The sequence below is a fragment of the Dendrobates tinctorius genome, unplaced genomic scaffold (assembly GCF_039654945.1).
Source record: "Dendrobates tinctorius isolate UK_male_01 unplaced genomic scaffold, ASM3965494v1 ptg000157l, whole genome shotgun sequence".
In the NCBI taxonomy this organism is placed as follows: Eukaryota; Metazoa; Chordata; class Amphibia; order Anura; family Dendrobatidae; genus Dendrobates; species Dendrobates tinctorius.
The window spans coordinates 10327152-10346786 of record NW_027361824.1 but is presented as its reverse complement, the minus strand read 5'-3'; the positions used below and the strand labels follow the sequence as shown (position 1 = coordinate 10346786).

The 19635-nt window shown below is 45.5% G+C and overlaps 1 protein-coding gene across 1 annotated transcript in view; it reads left to right on the top strand.

Moving 5' to 3' along the window:
- The first annotated feature begins 1656 nt into the window (after nucleotides 1-1656).
- Nucleotides 1657-19635, top strand: part of LOC141051416 (piwi-like protein 1) — a 31994-nt gene continuing 14015 nt past the window's right edge. Inside the window, exons 1-4 of the mRNA XM_073548354.1 lie at nucleotides 1657-1798; nucleotides 1999-2120; nucleotides 3818-3898; nucleotides 7993-8190. Of these exons, the coding sequence (XP_073404455.1) occupies nucleotides 1688-1798; nucleotides 1999-2120; nucleotides 3818-3898; nucleotides 7993-8190 (512 nt within the window). The 5' untranslated portion in view covers nucleotides 1657-1687. The remainder of the gene's footprint in view (nucleotides 1799-1998; nucleotides 2121-3817; nucleotides 3899-7992; nucleotides 8191-19635) is intronic.

Below are 19635 nucleotides of genomic sequence, written 5' to 3'. Positions count from 1 at the left end.
ATTGCGGCAATGACCTTTAACGTCGCGGTCTCGCGAGACCGCTACAGTATCACAAGACGCGACGTCAGCAAAGGTCATTATCGCAATGCATCACTGGGACCGGGTGCTGCCGCGTGTATCGCTGAGGCCTGGTGAAGCTGCGAGGGACATGGGAAGGTGAGTATATCCCGAGCGTTTTTATTTTATTTTTTTTTTTTTACAGAAATATGGTACCCACAGCCTGGAGGACAGTCTCCTCTCCTCCGGACCGTGGGTACCATCCGCAAATGTTCTACTTACTTTTCTCATGGTGTGCACAGCCACATGCGGAAATTAAGCGGAACAATGCATTCCTATGTGGGCGGGATCGCCATAATTCCGCAAATTAATGAGCATGCTGCGTATTTTTCCGCGATGCGATTCTGCCGCGGGAAAATCCGCAGCATTGCGGAATCCCATAGGATTGCATGGGATGCTGTTTTTTTGCGTTTTCGCGGCAAAATCGTGTGGTAAAAAATGCAACGTGTGAACCCAGCCTAAGAGGTAGGGGGCCTAGGACTGATCCTTGAGGAACCCCAACAGTAAGGGAAAAGGCGAGGTAGAAGAGCCAGCAAAGGATACAGTGAAAGAGAGGTAGGAGGAGAACCAGGAGAGAACGGTGTACTTGAGCCTGATAGAGCGAAGCATAGTGAGGAGGAGCTGGTGATCCACAGTGTCGAATGCTGCCGAGAGATCAAGGAAAATCAGCAGTGACCATTATGTGCACACGCTGCGGTTTTTGCTGCGGATCTGCAGCAGTTCTGCAGACAGTGTACAGTACAGTAGCATGATATCCTATGTGATTTACAATCTGCTGTGCACACGCTGCGGATTTTTAACTGTGGAAAAGCTGCGGTTTTGATTCCGCAGAAAGAAATGACATGTCACTACTTTTCTGCAGATTCCGCTGCTGTTTACCATCTCCTCCATTGTAGAGGTGATAAACCGCAGGTAAAACCGCAGGTCATTTTTACCTGCGGTTCTGCAGATACCAATCCGCAGCGTGTGCACATAGAAAAAACACACCAGCACTGGACTATAATAAACCAATCAATTTAATAATAATAATAATTTAATAAATACACCCTGTCTGTTTTTTTATGGTTAAGAGGTCCTTTGATTGGTTGGTTGGTGTGTTTTAGCGTGTGCACATAGCATTAGATTTAGCTGTTAGTAGATCATTAGAGACTTTAGTGCAGGCAGTTTCAGTAGAATGTAAAGGGCAGAAACCGGATTGTAGAGGGTCAAGAAGCGTGATCTGAGAGATAGCAGATAAGACTGGAGTGGACCAGGCATTCCTGGAGTTTAGAGATGAAGGGAAGATTAGAGACAGGTCTACAGTTAGCAGCACAGTTGTGGTCGACGGATGTTTTTTTTAAGTAATGGACGTATACTGGTGTGATAAAATGAGTAGGGAAAGATATCGGAAGAGAGAGGTTGAATATTTGTTAGGTGAGTGGTGACAGCTGGAGAAATGGACTGGAGGAGATGTGAGAGAATAGGGCCAGTAGTGCAAGTAGCAGGGCAAGAAGATGGAAGGAGCCTGATAACTTCTTCTTCCATGATTGGTTCAAAAGGAACCATTATTGCTCTTGTGACCAACCACATCAAGCTGGTGTCCCGACCACAGTGGGCCCTGTACCAGTATCACGTTGACTTCAATCCCGCCATGGAGTCCAAGCGTTTGCGGTATGCCCTCCTGTACCAGCATGAAGAAACAATCGGGAAGGCGCGGGCGTTTGATGGAACCGTGTTGTTTTTACCAAAAAGACTGAATAAGGTAAAGTTGTTCCAAGGACAGCGGGTCATCAATAGAGAGCAGTAATGGAGGACAAGGCCTCGTGTATCACTTGGGACCATTTTTGATCTGACATTGATGACCTTTTTGATCACCAGTGTCTGGCCTTTTGCTCCTCTCTGGTAATTGACGTGACGGTGATTGCATTTGATGTTTTTGGATTTTTCTTGTTGTTTTTGAAGGTCACCGAGGTGTTCAGCCAAACTCGAAATGGAGAGAACGTGAGGATAACAATCACCCTGACCAATGAGCTTCCACCGACCTCGCCGACCTGCTTCCATTTCTACAACATCATTTTCCGAAGGTCCGAGGACGTAGGATCTGCTCTTTGGGAGAATGTCCAGACTGATTGTTCTTTATGGTCGCATCCTGACCACTATTTTTTTTTTTCATACCCCCTTAGATGACTCTGTTGTAAAATTATCGGCTTTAGGGTTAATCCCAAAATATTAAGTTACTCCTCCTTTGCCCAATTATTGGGACCCCACACCATCCTAAAATTGGGCTCTGCAGAATCCGTTTTGAAAGTAGCTTAGGTGTGCATGCTGAACCTCCTCTCCAGCAGTCAGATGAGGGTGTAACATGAAAATTTGGGAGTATTCCTTTTAAAGTAATGGCGTGGACCGATCAGCAAACTATCTTGTATCTGGAGGTTCTCAAGCAAGACTGAAACTTTAGGCTCCCTGGCCCCAATGGAAAATCTTAACCCCCCCCTACATTTCATGCTCCATTTATATTACTGTTATAGGGGTTGTCCAGGGTTAGAAAAACATGTCTGCTTTCTTTCAGAAACAGCGCCACTCTTCACCATGGGTTGTATTGCAAGCCAACTCCATTGAAGTGACTGGCGCTGCGTTACCACGCACACTCCATGGTCGCGGGTGAAAGAAAGCAGCCATGTTTTTCTGATCCTCGACAGCCCCTTTTTAAATCTCCCAGATCTTAGCCCAATTTGCAGTAGGTTGTAATAATAAAATTTAGCAAATGCCTCCAAATACAAATGTAGTATAGTTCTTCTAATTCACTTACCTCATGCGCAGGACATTGCGGTAAGTGTAGGTATCTATGGTTATAACCACTCATATAGTGACAGTTAGTTGTTAGTGGTCGCAACCATGGATACCTAAGCTTACTGCAATGCCCTGCACATGAGGTAAGCGACATAGTGAATCAGAAGAACTATACTACATATCTAATTGGAGGTATTTGTTGTTGTTTATTGGTATAGGATCTTGGAGATGGGAATACCCCTTGAACCTTCTGTCCCAGTCCTGGCCTTTTAATGCCATCCCAATGTTGTCAGATGTGGGAGTACGGAGCGGCCTCAGTAGCCCCATAGTCGGCAGATGCTGGCATTGTTACACAATGGGGACTGGAGTCAGCTCTGATCGCTGGGGTTTTTTTTTTTTTAACACCGTACATGCTGCAGTTAGTCGCTGCCTGTGGCATTTGAGATGCACGTTCCTGACTGTTGGGTGTCCAGGTGCAGAGCGGCCCCTCCGGGACATGATTGCAGGGTGGCGATAGATGACGTCTCCGCACCCTGTGGGCTTCATAGGAGACCGTGAAGTTTGCTCTGTAATGCCATACTGACAAGTTCTAGTCTGCGATGACGAATATGGAACAAAAAAGGACAATAAAAATCTACATATTAAAACAAAGCAAAAACCATCTCTCTAACACAGGGTTTGATTTCTCCACCTTTTCCCTCATTACAATGGACACTAAAAAAAAATCCTATTAGGTATCGCCACGTCCAGGAAAGTCCGATCTATGAAAATCTGAAGGGATTCATTTCGTGCGTTAAACTCTGTAAGGAAAAAAGACAGAATTGTTTGCAGCATAAAATGTATTAGGAAGTGACCGAAACGTCATCTGTTCCCCAAAATGATGATAACCTCAGTCACATCTTCCACTGGATTCCCACATCCACTCGCTCACTGCTGGTATCATACACATCCTCCACCTGCAGAGCTGACAGCGCCTGTTCTCTCCCCCCAGACTCCTGAAGATCATGGATATGAAGCAGATAGGACGCAACTATTACAACCCGAACGACGCCACCGAAGTCAGAGCTCACCGGTAACGTAACCAGCAGAACAGCGTTTACATGGGGCTGACCATGCTTTAGTCATGGGAGCATGTAATGTATGTACACAGTGACTGCACCAGCAGAATAGTGAGTGCAGCTCTGGAGTATAATACTGGATGTAACTCAGGATCAGTAATGTAATGTATGTACACAGTAACTGCACCAGCAGAATAGTGAGTGCAGCTCTGGGGTATAATACAGGATGTAACTCAGGATCAGTAATGTAATGTATGTACACAGTGACTGCACCAGCAGAATAGTGAGTGCAGCTCTGGGGTATAAAACAGGATGTAACTCAGGATCAGTAATGTAATGTATGTACACAGTGACTGCACCAGCAGAATAGTGAGTGCAGCTCTGGGGTATAAAACAGGATGTAACTCAGGATCAGTAATGTAATGTATGTACACAGTGACTGCACCAGCAGAATAGTGAGTGCAGCTCTGGGGTATAATACAGGATGTAACTCAGGATCAGTAATGTAATGTATGTACACAGTGACTGCACCAGCAGAATAGTGAGTGCAGCTCTGGGGTATAAAACAGGATGTAACTCAGGATCAGTAATGTAATGTATGTACACAGTGACTGCACCAGCAGAATAGTGAGTGCAGCTCTGGGGTATAATACAGGATGTAACTCAGGATCAGTAATGTAATGTATGTACACAGTGACTGCACCAGCAGAATAGTGAGTGCAGCTCTGGGGTATAAAACAGGATGTAACTCAGGATCAGTAATGTAATGTATGTACACAGTGACTGCACCAGCAGAATAGTGAGTGCAGCTCTGGGGTATAATACAGGATGTAACTCAGGATCAGTAATGTAATGTATGTACACAGTGACTGCACCAGCAGAATAGTGAGTGCAGCTCTGGAGTATAATACAGGATGTAACTCAGGATCAGTAATGTAATGTACAGTGGGGAAAAAAAGTATTTAGTCAGTCAGCAATAGTGCAAGTTCCACCACTTAAAAAGATGAGAGGCGTCTGTAATTTACATCATAGGTAGACCTCAACTATGGGAGACAAACTGAGAAAAAAAAAAATCCAGAAAATCACATTGTCTGTTTTTTTTTCATTTTATTTGCATATTATGGTGGAAAATAAGTATTTGGTCAGAAACAAAATTTCATCTCAATACTTTGTGATATATCCTTTGTTGGCAATGACAGAGGTCAAACGTTTTCTGTAAGTCTTCACAAGGTTGCCACACACTGTTGTTGGTATGTTGGCCCATTCCTCCATGCAGATCTCCTCTAGAGCAGTGATGTTTTTGGCTTTTCGCTTGGCAACACGGACTTTCAACTCCCTCCAAAGGTTTTCTATAGGGTTGAGATCTGGAGACTCGCTAGGCCACTCCAGGACCTTGAAATGCTTCTTACGAAGCCACTCCTTCGTTGCCCTGGCGGTGTGCTTTGGATCATTGTCATGTTGAAAGACCCAGCCACGTTTCATCTTCAATGCCCTTGCTGATGGAAGGAGGTTTGCACTCAAAATCTCACGATACATGGCCCCATTCATTCTTTCATGTACCCGGATCAGTCGTCCTGGCCCCTTTGCAGAGAAACAGCCCCAAAGCATGATGTTTCCACCACCATGCTTTACAGTAGGTATGGTGTTTGATGGATGCAACTCAGTATTCTTTTTCCTCCAAACACGACAAGTTGTGTTTCTACCAAACAGTTCCAGTTTGGTTTCATCAGACCATAGGACATTCTCCCAAAACTCCTCTGGATCATCCAAATGCTCTCTAGCAAACTTCAGACGGGCCCGGACATGTACAGGCTTAAGCAGTGGGACACGTCTGGCACTGCAGGATCTGAGTCCATGGTGGAGTAGTGTGTTACTTATGGTAGGCCTTGTTACCTTGGTCCCAGCTCTCTGCAGTTCATTCACTAGGTCCCCCCGCGTGGTTCTGGGATTTTTGCTCACCGTTCTTGTGATCATTCTGACCCCACAGGGTGGGATTTTGCGTGGAGCACCAGATCGAGGGAGATTATCAGTGGTCTTGTATGTCTTCCATTTTCTAATTATTGCTCCCACAGTTGATTTCTTCACTCCAAGCTGGTTGGCTATTGCAGATTCAGTCTTCCCAGCCTGGTGCAGGGCTACAATTTTGTTTCTGGTGTCCTTTGACAGCTCTTTGGTCTTCACCATAGTGGAGTTTGGAGTCAGACTGTTTGAGGGTGTGCACAGGTGTCTTTTTATACTGATAACAAGTTTAAACAGGTGCCATTACTACAGGTAATGAGTGGAGGAAAGAGGAGACTCTTAAAGAAGAAGTTACAGGTCTGTGAGAGCCAGAAATCTTGATTGCTTGTTTCTGACCAAATACTTATTTTCCACCATAATATGCAAATAAAATGAAAAAAAAACAGACAATGTGATTTTCTGGATTTTTTTTTCTCAGTTTGTCTCCCATAGTTGAGGTCTACCTATGATGTAAATTACAGACGCCTCTCATTTTTTTAAGTGGTGGAACTTGCACTATTGCTGACTGACTAAGGCTGGTTTCACATTTGCGTTTTTTAGCGCTGGAAAAAAATGCATATGTGCGCATGCGTTTTTTCCCCTATATTTAACATGGGTGCGCATACCTGCGCGCTTGTAAGCGCATGTATGCGATTTTCATGCGCTGCGTTTTTTTGGGGTGTGCGTTTGTATTTTCCAGACGCAGCATGTTGCATTTTTTGGCCCTGCAAAAAAGCGCATGCGCACATATGCGCACGTTTTGCGCTAAAAATGGCCATTATAGCCTATGGATGCGCATATGTGCGCACTGGCATGCTCATGTATGCGTTTTTTTGCATATGCGTTTTTTTTTTAACCATGGAATTTAGGGGTTTGGGTTAGAGTTAGGGTTAGTTAAGGGGGTTTAGGGTTAGGGTTAGGGTCAGGGTTGGGGTTTGGGTCAGGGTTAGGGTTAAGTATGGTTTGGTTAAGGGTTAGGGTCAGGGTTAGGGTCAGGATTAGGGTTAAGTATGGTTTGGTTAAGGGTTAGGGTCAGGGTTAGGGTTAGGGTTAGGGTCAGGGTTAGGGTTAGGGTTAGGGTTAAGTATGGTTTTGTTAAGGGTTAGGGTCAGGGTTAGGGTCAGGATTAGGGTTAAGTATGGTTTGGTTAAGGGTTAGGGTCAGGGTTAGGGTTAGGGTTAGGGTCAGGGTTAGGGTTAGGGTTAGGGTCAGGGTTAGGGTCAAGTATGGTTTTGTTAAGGGTTAGGGTCAGGGTTAGGGTCAGGATTAGGGTTAAGTATGGTTTGGTTAAGGGTTAGGGTCAGGGTTAGGGTTAGGGTTAGGGTCAGGGTTAGGGTTAGGGTTAGGGTTAGGGTTATGGTCAGGGTTAGGGTTAGGGTTAGGGTTAGGGTCAGGGTTAGGGTCAGGGTTAGTTAGGGTTTAGGGTTTGGGTTAGGGTTAAGTATGATTTGGTTAAGGGTTAGGGTCAGGGTTAGGGTTAGGGTTAGGGTCAGGGTTAGGGTTAGGGTTAGGGTTAGGGTCAGGGTTAGGGTTAGGGTTAGGGTTAGTTAGGGTTTAGGGTTTGGGTTAGGGTTAAGTATGATTTGGTTAAGGGTTAGGGTCAGGGTTAGGGTTAGGGTTAGGGTTAGTAAAGTCATGGTTTGGGTTAGTGTGAGGGGCCACCTAATGTTGGAAAAAAACGCAAACGCGGTAAAAACGCACTATAAACGCATACAAACGCATAAAAACGCTGCGTTTTTTTCATGCATGCTCATAAAAATGCTTGAAAAAAACGCAGCAGTTGTATGCTTTTGTATGCGTTTTTTCAATGCGTTTTTTTGCGGGAAAAACGCGCTGCAAAAAAAAGCAAGTGTGAAACTAGCCTAAATACTTTTTTTCCCCACTGTATGTACACAGTGACTGCACCAGCAGAATAGTGAGTGCAGCTCTGGGGTATAATACATGGTATAACTCAGTATCAGTAATGTAATGAATGTACACAGTGACTGCACCAGCAGAATGAGTGCAGCTCTGGAGAGTAAGTAATGTATGCCTGTAGGTGTCTACAGACTGATGCGTGTTACTTCAGCTCCCCTATTTTCAGCCTCCATCTTGTCTCCTCTCTCATCAGACTCTCCATCTGGCCGGGGTTTTCCACCTCCATCCTCCAGTATGAGTCCAGCATCATGTTGAGCATTGATGTCAGCCATAAAGTCCTCAGGAACGAGACTGTGCACGACATCATGAGCAGCCTCTACTCTTCTTGTGGCCCTCAGAGGTTCCAAGACGCCTGCTGCAAAGAGCTGATAGGACAGATCGTCCTCACCAAGTAAGAACCACCATTGCCTCATACTTGGCCGCTCTGTGGGCCGAGGCACTAGCCGCCTCTAGATTCAATCTTATAACCTGTTTACATTTTGTTCCTTAACCACGTAACGTCCAATGATGTACACAGTCCGTCATGGCAGGGTGTCCGTTCCAGCACGAGGACAGTGTGTGTCCGTCATGCATTTATCACTGTGTGTAAACGTAGTGATAGTTCAGTGCCGACGGCTGTCTGACAGCTAAGAGGCACGGGAAGAGGTGCGGGGACCCATGTTGTTGGTCCCCGCACTCAGATCGCTGTGATCGCGCAGGAGATGCTGAAATACCATCACTTCCTGCCCGATCCGGTCAGCAGCTCAGTGGCTGAGATTCTGCACTAACAGCAAGGAGCGGTGTCCGCAGCACCCCTGGCTGTTAACTCCCTATTTGCTGTGATCGAGCGCTATCGCAGTGTTCAGGAGGGAGGCAGAGGGACAGGAGCTCCCTCTGCCTTCAGATCGGCGTCCCCACTGGGCCCGATCGCTGCCATGATGATCCGGGGTCATCAAGCTATAGAAAGCCTCTAAGACCATGTTACAGCATGGTGTCAGAAGCTTGGAGTATAGGTATAATGCACTGGAATGCTAGTGCATTGCAATGCATTATACCTTCAATCAAAGTAAAAAAAAAAAAAAAAAAAAAAAGCGAAAGTCCCATAAAGGGACTAGGTAAAAAAGAAAACATTTTTTTTTTTTTAAAAATGTGAAAAAAAAAAAAATTACAAAATAAAAATCCATGAATAAATACATATTTTATGTAAAAAAAAAAAAAATTCACGTTTGGTGTTGCCGCGTCCGGAACAATCCGATCTATAAGTGTCACACTAGTTAGTCCCTTCAGTGAACGCCATAATAAAAACCACAAAAAAAGTAGCAAAAAGGAGCATCATACCGCTTGGAAAAGGTGGAATAAAACGTGATCCAAAAAGACGATTGTAAATAAAAATAGTATCACTGAAAACGCCATCTTGTCCAGCAAAAAAGCAAGCCTGCCATACAGCGCCATCAGCAGAAAAATAAAGTTATAGCTCTCAGAATAAAGCAATGCAAAAATTATTTTTTCTATAAAAGCTTTTATGTAAAAGCGCCAAAACATAAAAAACAGAGGAAAAAAAAAACAATTGCTGGTTTTGTTCATTCTGCCGCCACAAAAAACAGACAATAAAGCGATCAAAAATTGTCTTGTGACCAAAAAAGGTACCAATAAAAAAGTCAGCTTTTCCTGCAAAAAAACAAGCCCTCACATGACTGTGAGCCTAAATATGGAAAAAATTATAGCTCTCATAATATAGTGATGCAAAAACTTCTTGCAAAAAAAAAAAAGTTTTTGATTGCTTACCGTAAAATCTGTTTCTCGGAGTCTTCATTGGGGGACACAGGAAATCATGGGTGTGCGCTATACTGCCACTAGAAGGCTGACACTATGCAGACAAAAGTTAGCTCCTCTTCCGCAGTGTACACCCCACCGACTGGTCCTAGGATATTCAGTTAGTGAGAAAGCAGTAGGAGCAACAAATAAAAAAAGAAATAAACAGGGGGGCCTTGACTGCTCATGGCATAGGACGTGCAGTCTGAGTGCTCCCGGTGCACCCTTCCTAAATCTACAGACATCTGCTGATATCAGCACATCCTGGCTAAATCTGCACTGAAGAACTGTCAAACGTTCTTTTCAGACCAACATCAGGCCCTTTTGGACTGTATTGCCAAAGAAATCAGTGTGTTTCACTAGGGATTGTGCTCACAGGGCCAGAACTCACTACTGAGACCTACCGGGCCGGTCTCTTTCAAGCCCAGATACAGACTGGAGGATCTGGGAGAAATACACCGCAGCAACCGTCCAGACTTGCATCTACGACAGAAGAAGCTCATATCTGGATTTTGTACAGCTTGGGCCCAAGACAAAGAAACATCATCCTCCGGACTCTGATCCCTCAGCGGCTCCCGCCCGCACCGCAGCTCCCCCAAGGGCCCCCGCGGCTAAGAGAGGGTAAGAGAGGACCCCCGCTGTTCTCCTAAGAGGTCTCCAGGACTCTGACCTCCTCAGCCCATCTCCGCGGTAAGATCTGCCGCAATCCCAAGCCCCGAAACACAGACGCATTAGTGGCAGCAGATAGGCGGCCTTCTGTGCATGCGCGGCAGCCTTGGCTGACAACCCCAAAAGCTCCGTGATAATGGCACACTGGGGTCCATGTTAACAGCACCCGCAACCTCCGCTGGTTTCATCGAGCCCCACAGCCACCGCCTGCTCATATTAAACTACCACTGCCGGCTAAACCAGCCCGCACAGAGCCCCAAGGAGGCACAGCTAACAAGACGAACCTGCAGCCACGACTAGGCTGTCTGACATATCCACCCAGAGCGCAGGTGCACTGACCTCCACTCCCGGCTGATAACCCCGCGCACTGCGAGACAACAGCGGCAAATCGGGGTCCAGAAACACTCCGCCCGCAGCTGCTGCAGGGCTCGGAGGCCCCCGCTCTCACCGCCAACCCACAGAGCAGAGCCGCCTGCGGCTTAATTAACTTGCACGGGACTGGGAAAAAACACAGCGGCTGCTGACGAATCGGCCGCTGTCGCAAAGAGACTGAGTATACCTGATAGCGCGCAGGCGCACATCTCCCCCGCTGTATCCCCGCTGACAGCAAGTGAACTGCTTAGAAAAGTGTTGTTTAGGCAATATAGGCGACCTGCTGGGACATACGGACATTTATAAATAGGGGGGAACTCTGTCTCGTGCCTCTGAGTACCTGCCGGACTGTCTCTTTTACCGGCTGGGCCGCTCTGGTTAAGAGTCTTATCTCTCATTCCAACCCAAGTATGGAGGGTGCTCTGTATATGAGTATCTCTCCGTAATGCGCCTATAGTGACACCTAGTGTCCATTCCTCGTAAGCTGTTCTTACTTCAAAATATGGGCAAGTAAATTATCTCCACTCGTCCAAGTTGTGTACGCAGCTACTCACGTTATTAAAAGCCTCATCATGGTTAAATCACAAAAAGAACGTGAAAAGCTAGCGAATTAGGCTATTGCAGATGAACAGGAAAAGAACACCAGTGGAGAACTTGACAAATGCCTAAAGAAGAAGATTGATTCCTCCCACACTCCGTTAAAACGCACCCTTAAAAAATCTATTTCTCTTGATAATATGGATGACTTGGATCTCAGTGAAGCTGACTGTGACTCCACACTAGAAGATGCAGCGCCTATTTCCAGGACTTTTATGAAGAAACTAATGGCCCAGAATATGAAAACTCTTCTGGAAGAGCTATCTGGTATGCGTTCGGACCTTCAACAATTGGGGCAGAGAGTGGAGGTGCTGGAGTCCGGCACCGCAGAGACAGTTGATGCATTATCTAGTATCCAAGACCAGGTCCTTAAACAACACCATCTCAATATGGCTCTGTTGGCTGCAGAGGATCAGGAAAACAGGAGCAGGAGGAAAAACATTCGTATAAGAGGCATTCCGGAATCCTTTGCACGCGAAGCCTTAGAGAAAGTAACCAGAGAAATTTTTGCCAATCTCGTAGGCCAAGAGAGAGCATCTGCAATCACAATTGAAAGAGTTCACCGAGCGCTGCGACCTAAGCCAAAAACTGATGAGCCGCCAAGAGATATCATTTGTGGCATTCTCAGCTATATGGCTACTGCAGCTATTCTGGCAAGAGCCAGAGAACAAGAAAAGATTGTGTATGAGGACTCTCAAATTCAGCTGTTCCAAGACCTGGCGACTTCCACTTTAACAAAAAGACGGATTCTACGACCCCTTCTTTCAGCCTTAAAAGCCAAGAATTTGCCGTATAAATGGCTTTTTCCGTTTGGCCTGGCAGTCAACGCAAAGGGTAGATAGATAGTGATTCGAACCCCAGATGACCTACCAAGTTGTTGGGAGACACTCAACATCTCTCCAATTGAGCTCCCTTCTTGGATGCCTGTGGACTCCAGCTGGAGACTTCCTCCGCTCACCAAACCACAGGAATGGTCCTTTAAAGAAAAAGCAAGCTTCGCCGAAAGTCAAGAAATATGACCCCAAGAAACACCCCAATGTAATGATCAACGTGTGACTGGACACAGCGCCTCCAGCAGGGCGAATTTATGACACACGTGACCCTGGATACAGCGCCTCCAGCGGGGCGAATTTAAATAATAACGGAACGTGCAGCCGGATACACCGCCTCCAGCTGGCGAATTTAAAAAGTACACGTAAAACTGGATACCCCGCCTCCAGCTGGCGAATTTAAATAATAAGGGGAAACACAGGAACAATTACATTGGTGGGCCCTGTAATAGGAAATAGGGAAGTGGAGACCTCCTAAGCTCCCCTGAGGAAGCGTCCCTGCACTCCTTACATTCCCTAAACAGGCTCCGCACCTGTCGCCGCACGCGAACCTTATGCCCTGACTCGCCCTGAACCTAGTCCCTCGCTAGGGCATTGGCCGGTGCGGAAACTAATCCCACCATTGCACTAGATCACACATAAGGAACGTCACAAACAGGGGAAATAGAAAACTTAGCTCTCTCTGTGCAAATGCTCCAGCACAGAATCCAGCAACCGACTGCAGCCTTCCTCCTGAATAGCTGCCACCAAGTTCAGTAAGCGCTGCAAAGAACTCCCTTCGGTGACTCCTTCCACATCAGAACTCAGATTGAGCTGAGCAATCTCTCTAGCTCCTTCCACCACCAAGGTTGGTTGCAAATGAACAACTATCACCAACAATGATTGAATACCCTGAGACTAATTTATAGAGCCTCACACCTGATTTATAATTATGTGCGCATTAAACCTAAAGTGCGATACCGCTAACCACCACCGGGCAACTTAGAATGAAAGACACCACGTGTGATAATTCCAATGGCCACCGGGGGCAATCACGTCACACATTGCACTTGACAAAGTAAAAAAAAATTCACTTTGTCCAGTTTAAAACTGTCAGATCATGACACCCCCATGAAGAATCAGTCTTATGGACTTCACCTTATCTAACCTGTTCTCCCAAGTTCTTTTTCTCCTTTTGACATCTATGATCTCGTGGACCATCGTTTAACTAGGCGGTTCTATTCTGTAATATCAGAAGCGTTATTCATCATTCCCATTTTTTGGTTCACAACTTGGACTACCTCGCCTATGTTTGGGTATATTAACCCCCCATGCGTTAGGCGAGCGAATGTATGTAAAAAGTTTGGTTATGCTGTTTTTCTTTTTTGTCAGGTATCTGGTTGAGACAAATTTCTCTACAAGACATGTCGAGGGGGAGTAGTCAGGTGAGTTCTGGGTCTGTCACTGTGGCTTCTTTTAACGTGAAAGGGCTTAATTCCCCTGCTAAACGAAACCAAATCCTTACGCTCTTAAAAAAACAACAGCACTCACAAATTGTCTTTCTCCAAGAGACTCATTTCAAAATAGGTAGAGTCCCCAACACATCCTTTTCCGCATACCCCACATGGTTCAATAGTTGTAGTACTTCCTCCTTCAAGGGCGTCAGTAAAGCCTTAAGGAAGGGTCTGCCTTTTTCTCTCAAGGATAGCTTAAGTGATCAAGAGGGCAGATATATTTTTGTTAAAGGGACTTTAGCTAACACAACAGTTACTTTTGCCAACTTATTTGCTCCTAACAACCACCAGGTCCATTGGATTGCCAAAACTCTTGAAGTATTCCACTTATTTAAGGAGGGACTATTGATTGTGGGAGGTGATCTCAATTTGACTCTCAATCCTGAATTAGACGCATCTAGCGGCTCATCACCCATCTCCCAAAGTCTAAGAAGGAGTCTTCTAAACAAGTTGAATTCCCTACACCTTGTCGATCCCTGGCGTATTCTCCATCCCACTACCAAGGACTACACATTCTTTTCTCCCCCGCTCTCCTCTTACCACCGAATTGACCTCCTTCTAATAAAATCCCAAGCCTTGCATTTGATTAAATCTGCTGATATAGGCTCGATCACAATTTCTGACCATGCCCCAACCTTCATCGTTATCATCATTAATACCTTACCCCTGGAGATTAAATGAATCTTTATTGGATACTCCACAGAATTATGAAAAAATAAAATCTAGCATTTCACATTATTTTGAGGAGAACGTCACACAAGGCACTCTCACACCTAATATTTGGGAAGCGCATAAGGCTGTACTTAGAGGAGAACTTATATCTATCGGTTCTTATACCAAGAAACAGAGGGAAAAGGAGATTATGTCCCTTTTACATCAAATAAGTACCCTAGAGCGACTCCACAAAAGGTCTGGCGCACAAAGATTTCAGCTAGACCTCTCCTCCCTTTGTAGTAAGTTAAAAGACCTACTCAATGTCAATTCTGCAAAAATGTTTTTACACTGTAAACACAGACGTTATGTCCATGGGAACAAGAGCAGTAAGCTCACTTCCCGATTGCTTAAAAATCAATTTGGAAATAAATTTATAAAACATATACAGTACATACAAATTCCAGTACGAAGGTGGAGATATCGGATGAGATTGCGGAGGCGTTTAGACTTTATTATGAATCCCTTTATAATTTAGACCCACCTGAACTAATGAAAGATCCACTGTCTGCGGATGAAAGGATCCAGAAATTTTTGACCCCCCACCTCCCTTCCAAAAGTCCACCCCGAAGATTTCCCAGCTTTACTTTCCCAAATCACTCCTCAAGAAATTAAAGACACTATACAATCAATGGCAAGCAATAAAACTCCAGGACCAGATGGTTTCCCTTTGAGTTACTATAAGAAATTCTTGGACTTGCTCCTCCCTCAGCTAGTATCTCTCTTTAATGCATTCCTGGCAGGAGACACCCCATCTAAACAGACTCTTGAGGCTCACATCGCTGTTATCCCTAAGGAGGGGAGAGATGGCGGTTTTTGTGGTAATTAAAGACCTATCTCGCTGCTTAACACGGATATAAAATTATGGGCAAAAATCCTTGCTTCCAGAATTAGCACTGTTCTAAACTCTTTGATCCACCCTGACCAAGTTGGCTTCGTCAGGGGCAGGGAGGGTAAAGATAATGCCTCAAAAATTCTCTTAGCCATTTCCTACGCGAGGCGCTCGGGTTCATCCCTGACCATTCTATCAACTGCTGCCGAGAAGGCCTTCGATATAGTCAGTTGGCATTATATGGTAAGCACCTTACGGAAATTTGAATTTCCCCCTCCTTTTATTGATGCCATAATGACTCTTTACTCGTCCCCGACTGCTAGGGTTAGAGTAAATGGTCTGCTCTCGGACTCCTTCGCGATTGGAAATGGTACCAGACAGGGATGCCATCTCTCCCCTGCCCTTTTCGTGCTAGTGATGGAGACCCTGATTCAGAAGCTAAGACAGGAAACTGAGGTTAGAGGAATTGTAACAGACCATTCCGAATTTAAGACAGCAGCTTTTGCAGATGACCTCTTACTCCTTGTCTTGAATCCTGAGATAGCTTTCCCCAGTCTCCTAACCCTGCTTGAGGAGTTTGGAACGGTGTCTAAATTCAAGGTCAACATGGACAAATCCGAAGCCTTGAATGTCTCGTCCCCAAAGTCAGTGGTCTCTAGACTTAAACAAATAACCCCTTTTAAATGGCCTTCTGAAAAGCTGAAATACCTTGGAGTGTTCCTAACAACAGATCCATCTACACTATATGAACATACCGTATTTTTCGCTTTATAAGACGCACTTTTGTTCCCCCAAATTTTGGGGGAAAGTAGGGGGTGCGTCTTATAATCCGAATATACGGGGGACGGGGGTGTATATATATATATATATATACTGCAGGGTCCAGGGGAGGTGGGGGCAGCTTTGGAGCGGTGCTGTGAGCTGGTAAAAGCTGCCGGAGGGAGCCTTTGATCTCCTGCTCCCGCTCATATAATATGCACTGCCGCTGTCCATCACCATGGTGCTGAAACCGCACCACGGTGACTGGCTGGGGGAGCGGCGCATATTATAGCTGCCTGCGCCCTCCTTTGATCGCACATGATCCCCTGTGTTAGATATCGCCCCCATGCTGCTGCCCATAGTAAAATAAAAAACTCTTTCCTTACCTCCTCCAGCGCTGATCTCCCAGTGTCTCTGCTGCTGCTGTCATCAGGCACGCAGAGATGATATCACTCTGCTGTGCTGATCACATGACCGGCACTGAGAACCAGGAAGTGGAGGAGGAGCTCAACCACACTGAGGGAGACACGAGGAGGGACAGCGCTGAGAAGGTAAGGAAAGAGTTTATTTTACTAAAAGCAGCAGCATGGAGGCGATATCTAACATAGGGGGCCGTGTGTCAGCCACAGGGGGCCGTGTGTCAGCCACAGGGGGCCAGTGTGCCAGCCACAGGGGGCCAGTGTGCCAGCCTCAGGGGGCCGTGTTTCAGCCACAGGGGGCCCATGTGCCAGCCACAGGGGGCCCGTGTGCCAGCCACAGGGGGCCCGTGTGCCAGCACAAGGGGGCTATATTCAATATAAGGTGGCCATATCCAGAATAAGGGGGCTAATTTTAGGATGGGGGGGCTATGAGGGACATATACCCTATATGATTTGTTAGACGGACACTGGCATTATAAGACGGACCCCATTTATTAAAAAATTCTCTATTCCTTCACCACATTTGGGGGTGCGTCTTATAATCAGGTGCGTCTTAAAAAGCGAAAAATACGGTAATTTTCCTCCTCTGTTAGATAAATTGCAGTCATTACTCAAATCATATGATTTGCCCTACCTTTCATGGATCGGCAGGATCAATATAGTCAAATCTTATATTCTCCCTAAAATTTTCTACCCCATGAATATGATCCCCATTGCTCTCCCTGAGTCGTTCTTTTCCTTGTTAAATAAAATGATATCTAAATTCGTTTGGAGAGCTAAGAGAGCCAGACTCCCCTTCAAAATCTTCTCCTTACCTAAAAATGCTGGGGGTCTTGGCCTTCCCAATTTCAGGACATATTACCACGCAATACACATAGCCCGATGGATAAACCTGGTAAGACCTAGACCAGACAGCAAAGTACCCAATCTTGAACTTACTCTATTAGGTAAGAAAGCGGAGCTCTATCTTTGGACCTCCTCTGTACCCCCACCCTATTCAGTAGATGCCATAACGAGCAATATTCTAGCCATTAGATGTAAACTTATCCCCAATGGACTACCACAGTGCCTGTTTTTAGATAACATCCCCGTAAAAATTATCCCCTGGCTTACGGACTCGAGTTATGTAGATGTATTTGATTTGTCGGAATCCTTACCTAACCTACCGATCTCTCATCTTCTCTCCAATCAGATTAAATGTGACGACGAGTGGCCACGAGGTGCTAATAAAAGACCTCGTGACTTCCTACAAAAATACCACATACAACATATCTCTAAATTCAAGTCCGAAGTCACATATAACACCGATTGGCTCTGGCTAGAGCGTCTTCTTAAGTTTTGAAGGTAGGGATTTTAACCTATCTCTAAAATATATGCCAACCTTGTTTCTCCTTCCCCCTCATTTTAAACCGCTTTATCTATCCTCATGGGAAACAGAACTTAACTTGTCTTTATCCCCTGCTGAGACGAAGCAGATTGAGTCACTCTCACAGTTTTTCCAGATGTGTTCTGCTGCATGAAAACGCCTTTAAAATTCTATCACGCTGGTATAAAACCCCTGAAAAACTACAGCATCTAGGCCTTTCAGAGTCCCCTCTATGTTGGAGATATTTGAGTTTGGTGGGTTCCTTCCTCCACATCTTTTGGCAATGCCCAAGAATTGCTACTTATTGGGATGAAATATTCAAGTACATTCAGCAGTTGGGTTTAATAAAAAAAAAATTAACTCCCCAGGAGATTCTGTTATCACTCCCCACAAATTCCTAGAATCCTAAAAAACATGACTTGCTTCCTCTTTTGTTAGCTGCAGCAAAACACCTGATCTCGTTACATTGGAGACAAACGTCCCCTCCTTCTTTAGGGGAATGGATAGCTAAAGTACATGAAATCCATAGGATGGAAGAACTGTCTAGCTGGGACTCTCATACACATGACGAGTTTTTTACTACATGGCTTCCCTGGATAAGCTCTACTTCTCACCCTACATGATTCTTGTGCTCTCCTCCCCATTAGTCTAATTACTCTAGTCTCTGGTGTTACCCCACAGCCATAGTGACTGGACCCGGACTCTTAGTTTAAGTTCGCTATCTCAACCTAGCTCACACTGTACTCTCCTTTACTCGCCATGTGTCTATTCAGAATTTATGTGCCTTGATTGGGCTAACATGTCTCGGCCCTGTTGAAGGCTCCTGTTTCCGTATTTCTGTTCACCAGAGCTATTACTCTTAGATTATTCTAACATTACCAAAAAAAAAAAGAAATAAACTCAAACTGTAAAAATATAATACAGTAAACAGAGCTGTTCAACTTGGGAGGGTGCGGTGTCCCCCAATAAAGGCTCCGAGAAAGATTTTACGGTAAGCAAACAAAAATTCTGTTTTCTCTATCACTTCATTGGGGGACACAGGAAACTATGGGACGTCACAAAGCAGTACCCAAGGGGAGGGAACAGTAGACAACTCCAATCAGGATGAAGAACTCACCATCGTCACCTGCAAGGTCTTTCTACCCAAGCCGGCATCCGACGAAGCTAGGCATGGGCTCAGAGAGACTTTGTGGACATGTGGAGGACAGATCATCGCTCTGCAGAGGTGCCGGACGGAGGCCTTAAGAGTACCGCCAGGAGGCACACACTGCCTGGGCAGAGTGCGTCTAAACCCAGAAGAATGCACTCTTTCCTGACCTGGCAAGCCAACAATTGCTGACCGGATTCAGCAAGCATCCTGGAGTTCGGAGGACCTCTACACGCCAAGCCTGTGAACTGAAAAAAGGGGGGGAAGGGCGGCCTTAGCCTGATAGACACTGTTGTTCTGGCCAGGTAGCCTGATGCAAGAGCGCTATTAAGGATAAGTCCGAGCCAGACGAAAGGAAGGGAATTTAGAATGATGGACACTGAACCTTTCATCCACAGAAAGTGCACAACTGCTGCCACAGGGTTGAAAGCCTGAAAGGGAAAGCTATAAAAAGAAAATAGACCAGTCCCTCGCAAAAAAAAACGCAGGACATGAATAAAGGCTTCATGGAACAAAAGAAAAAAATAAAAACATACGGTTCCCAGAAAGCAAATACTGAATGAGATTTCCTCCTTAAAGACAAGGATGGACTCAATCTTAGATCCCCGACGAGTCACGCTGAGGACAAAACACTGGAGAGCGATGAGGCTTAGCCTGAGGAAGGAGAGCTCGTCCCTCCAGTGACCTCGTCAAACCGTAAGCCAAATGGTCCTTTGGATTGCCACGATTTTTTCTGGATCCAGGAAGGTGGAAACCATGTACTTCCCTGTAAGAAAAATTTAGTCCGCGAGGATGGCCAATTCCTCCGATCGGCCTCCAGAAAGAATGACCTGATGAGCAGCCTAGCTCT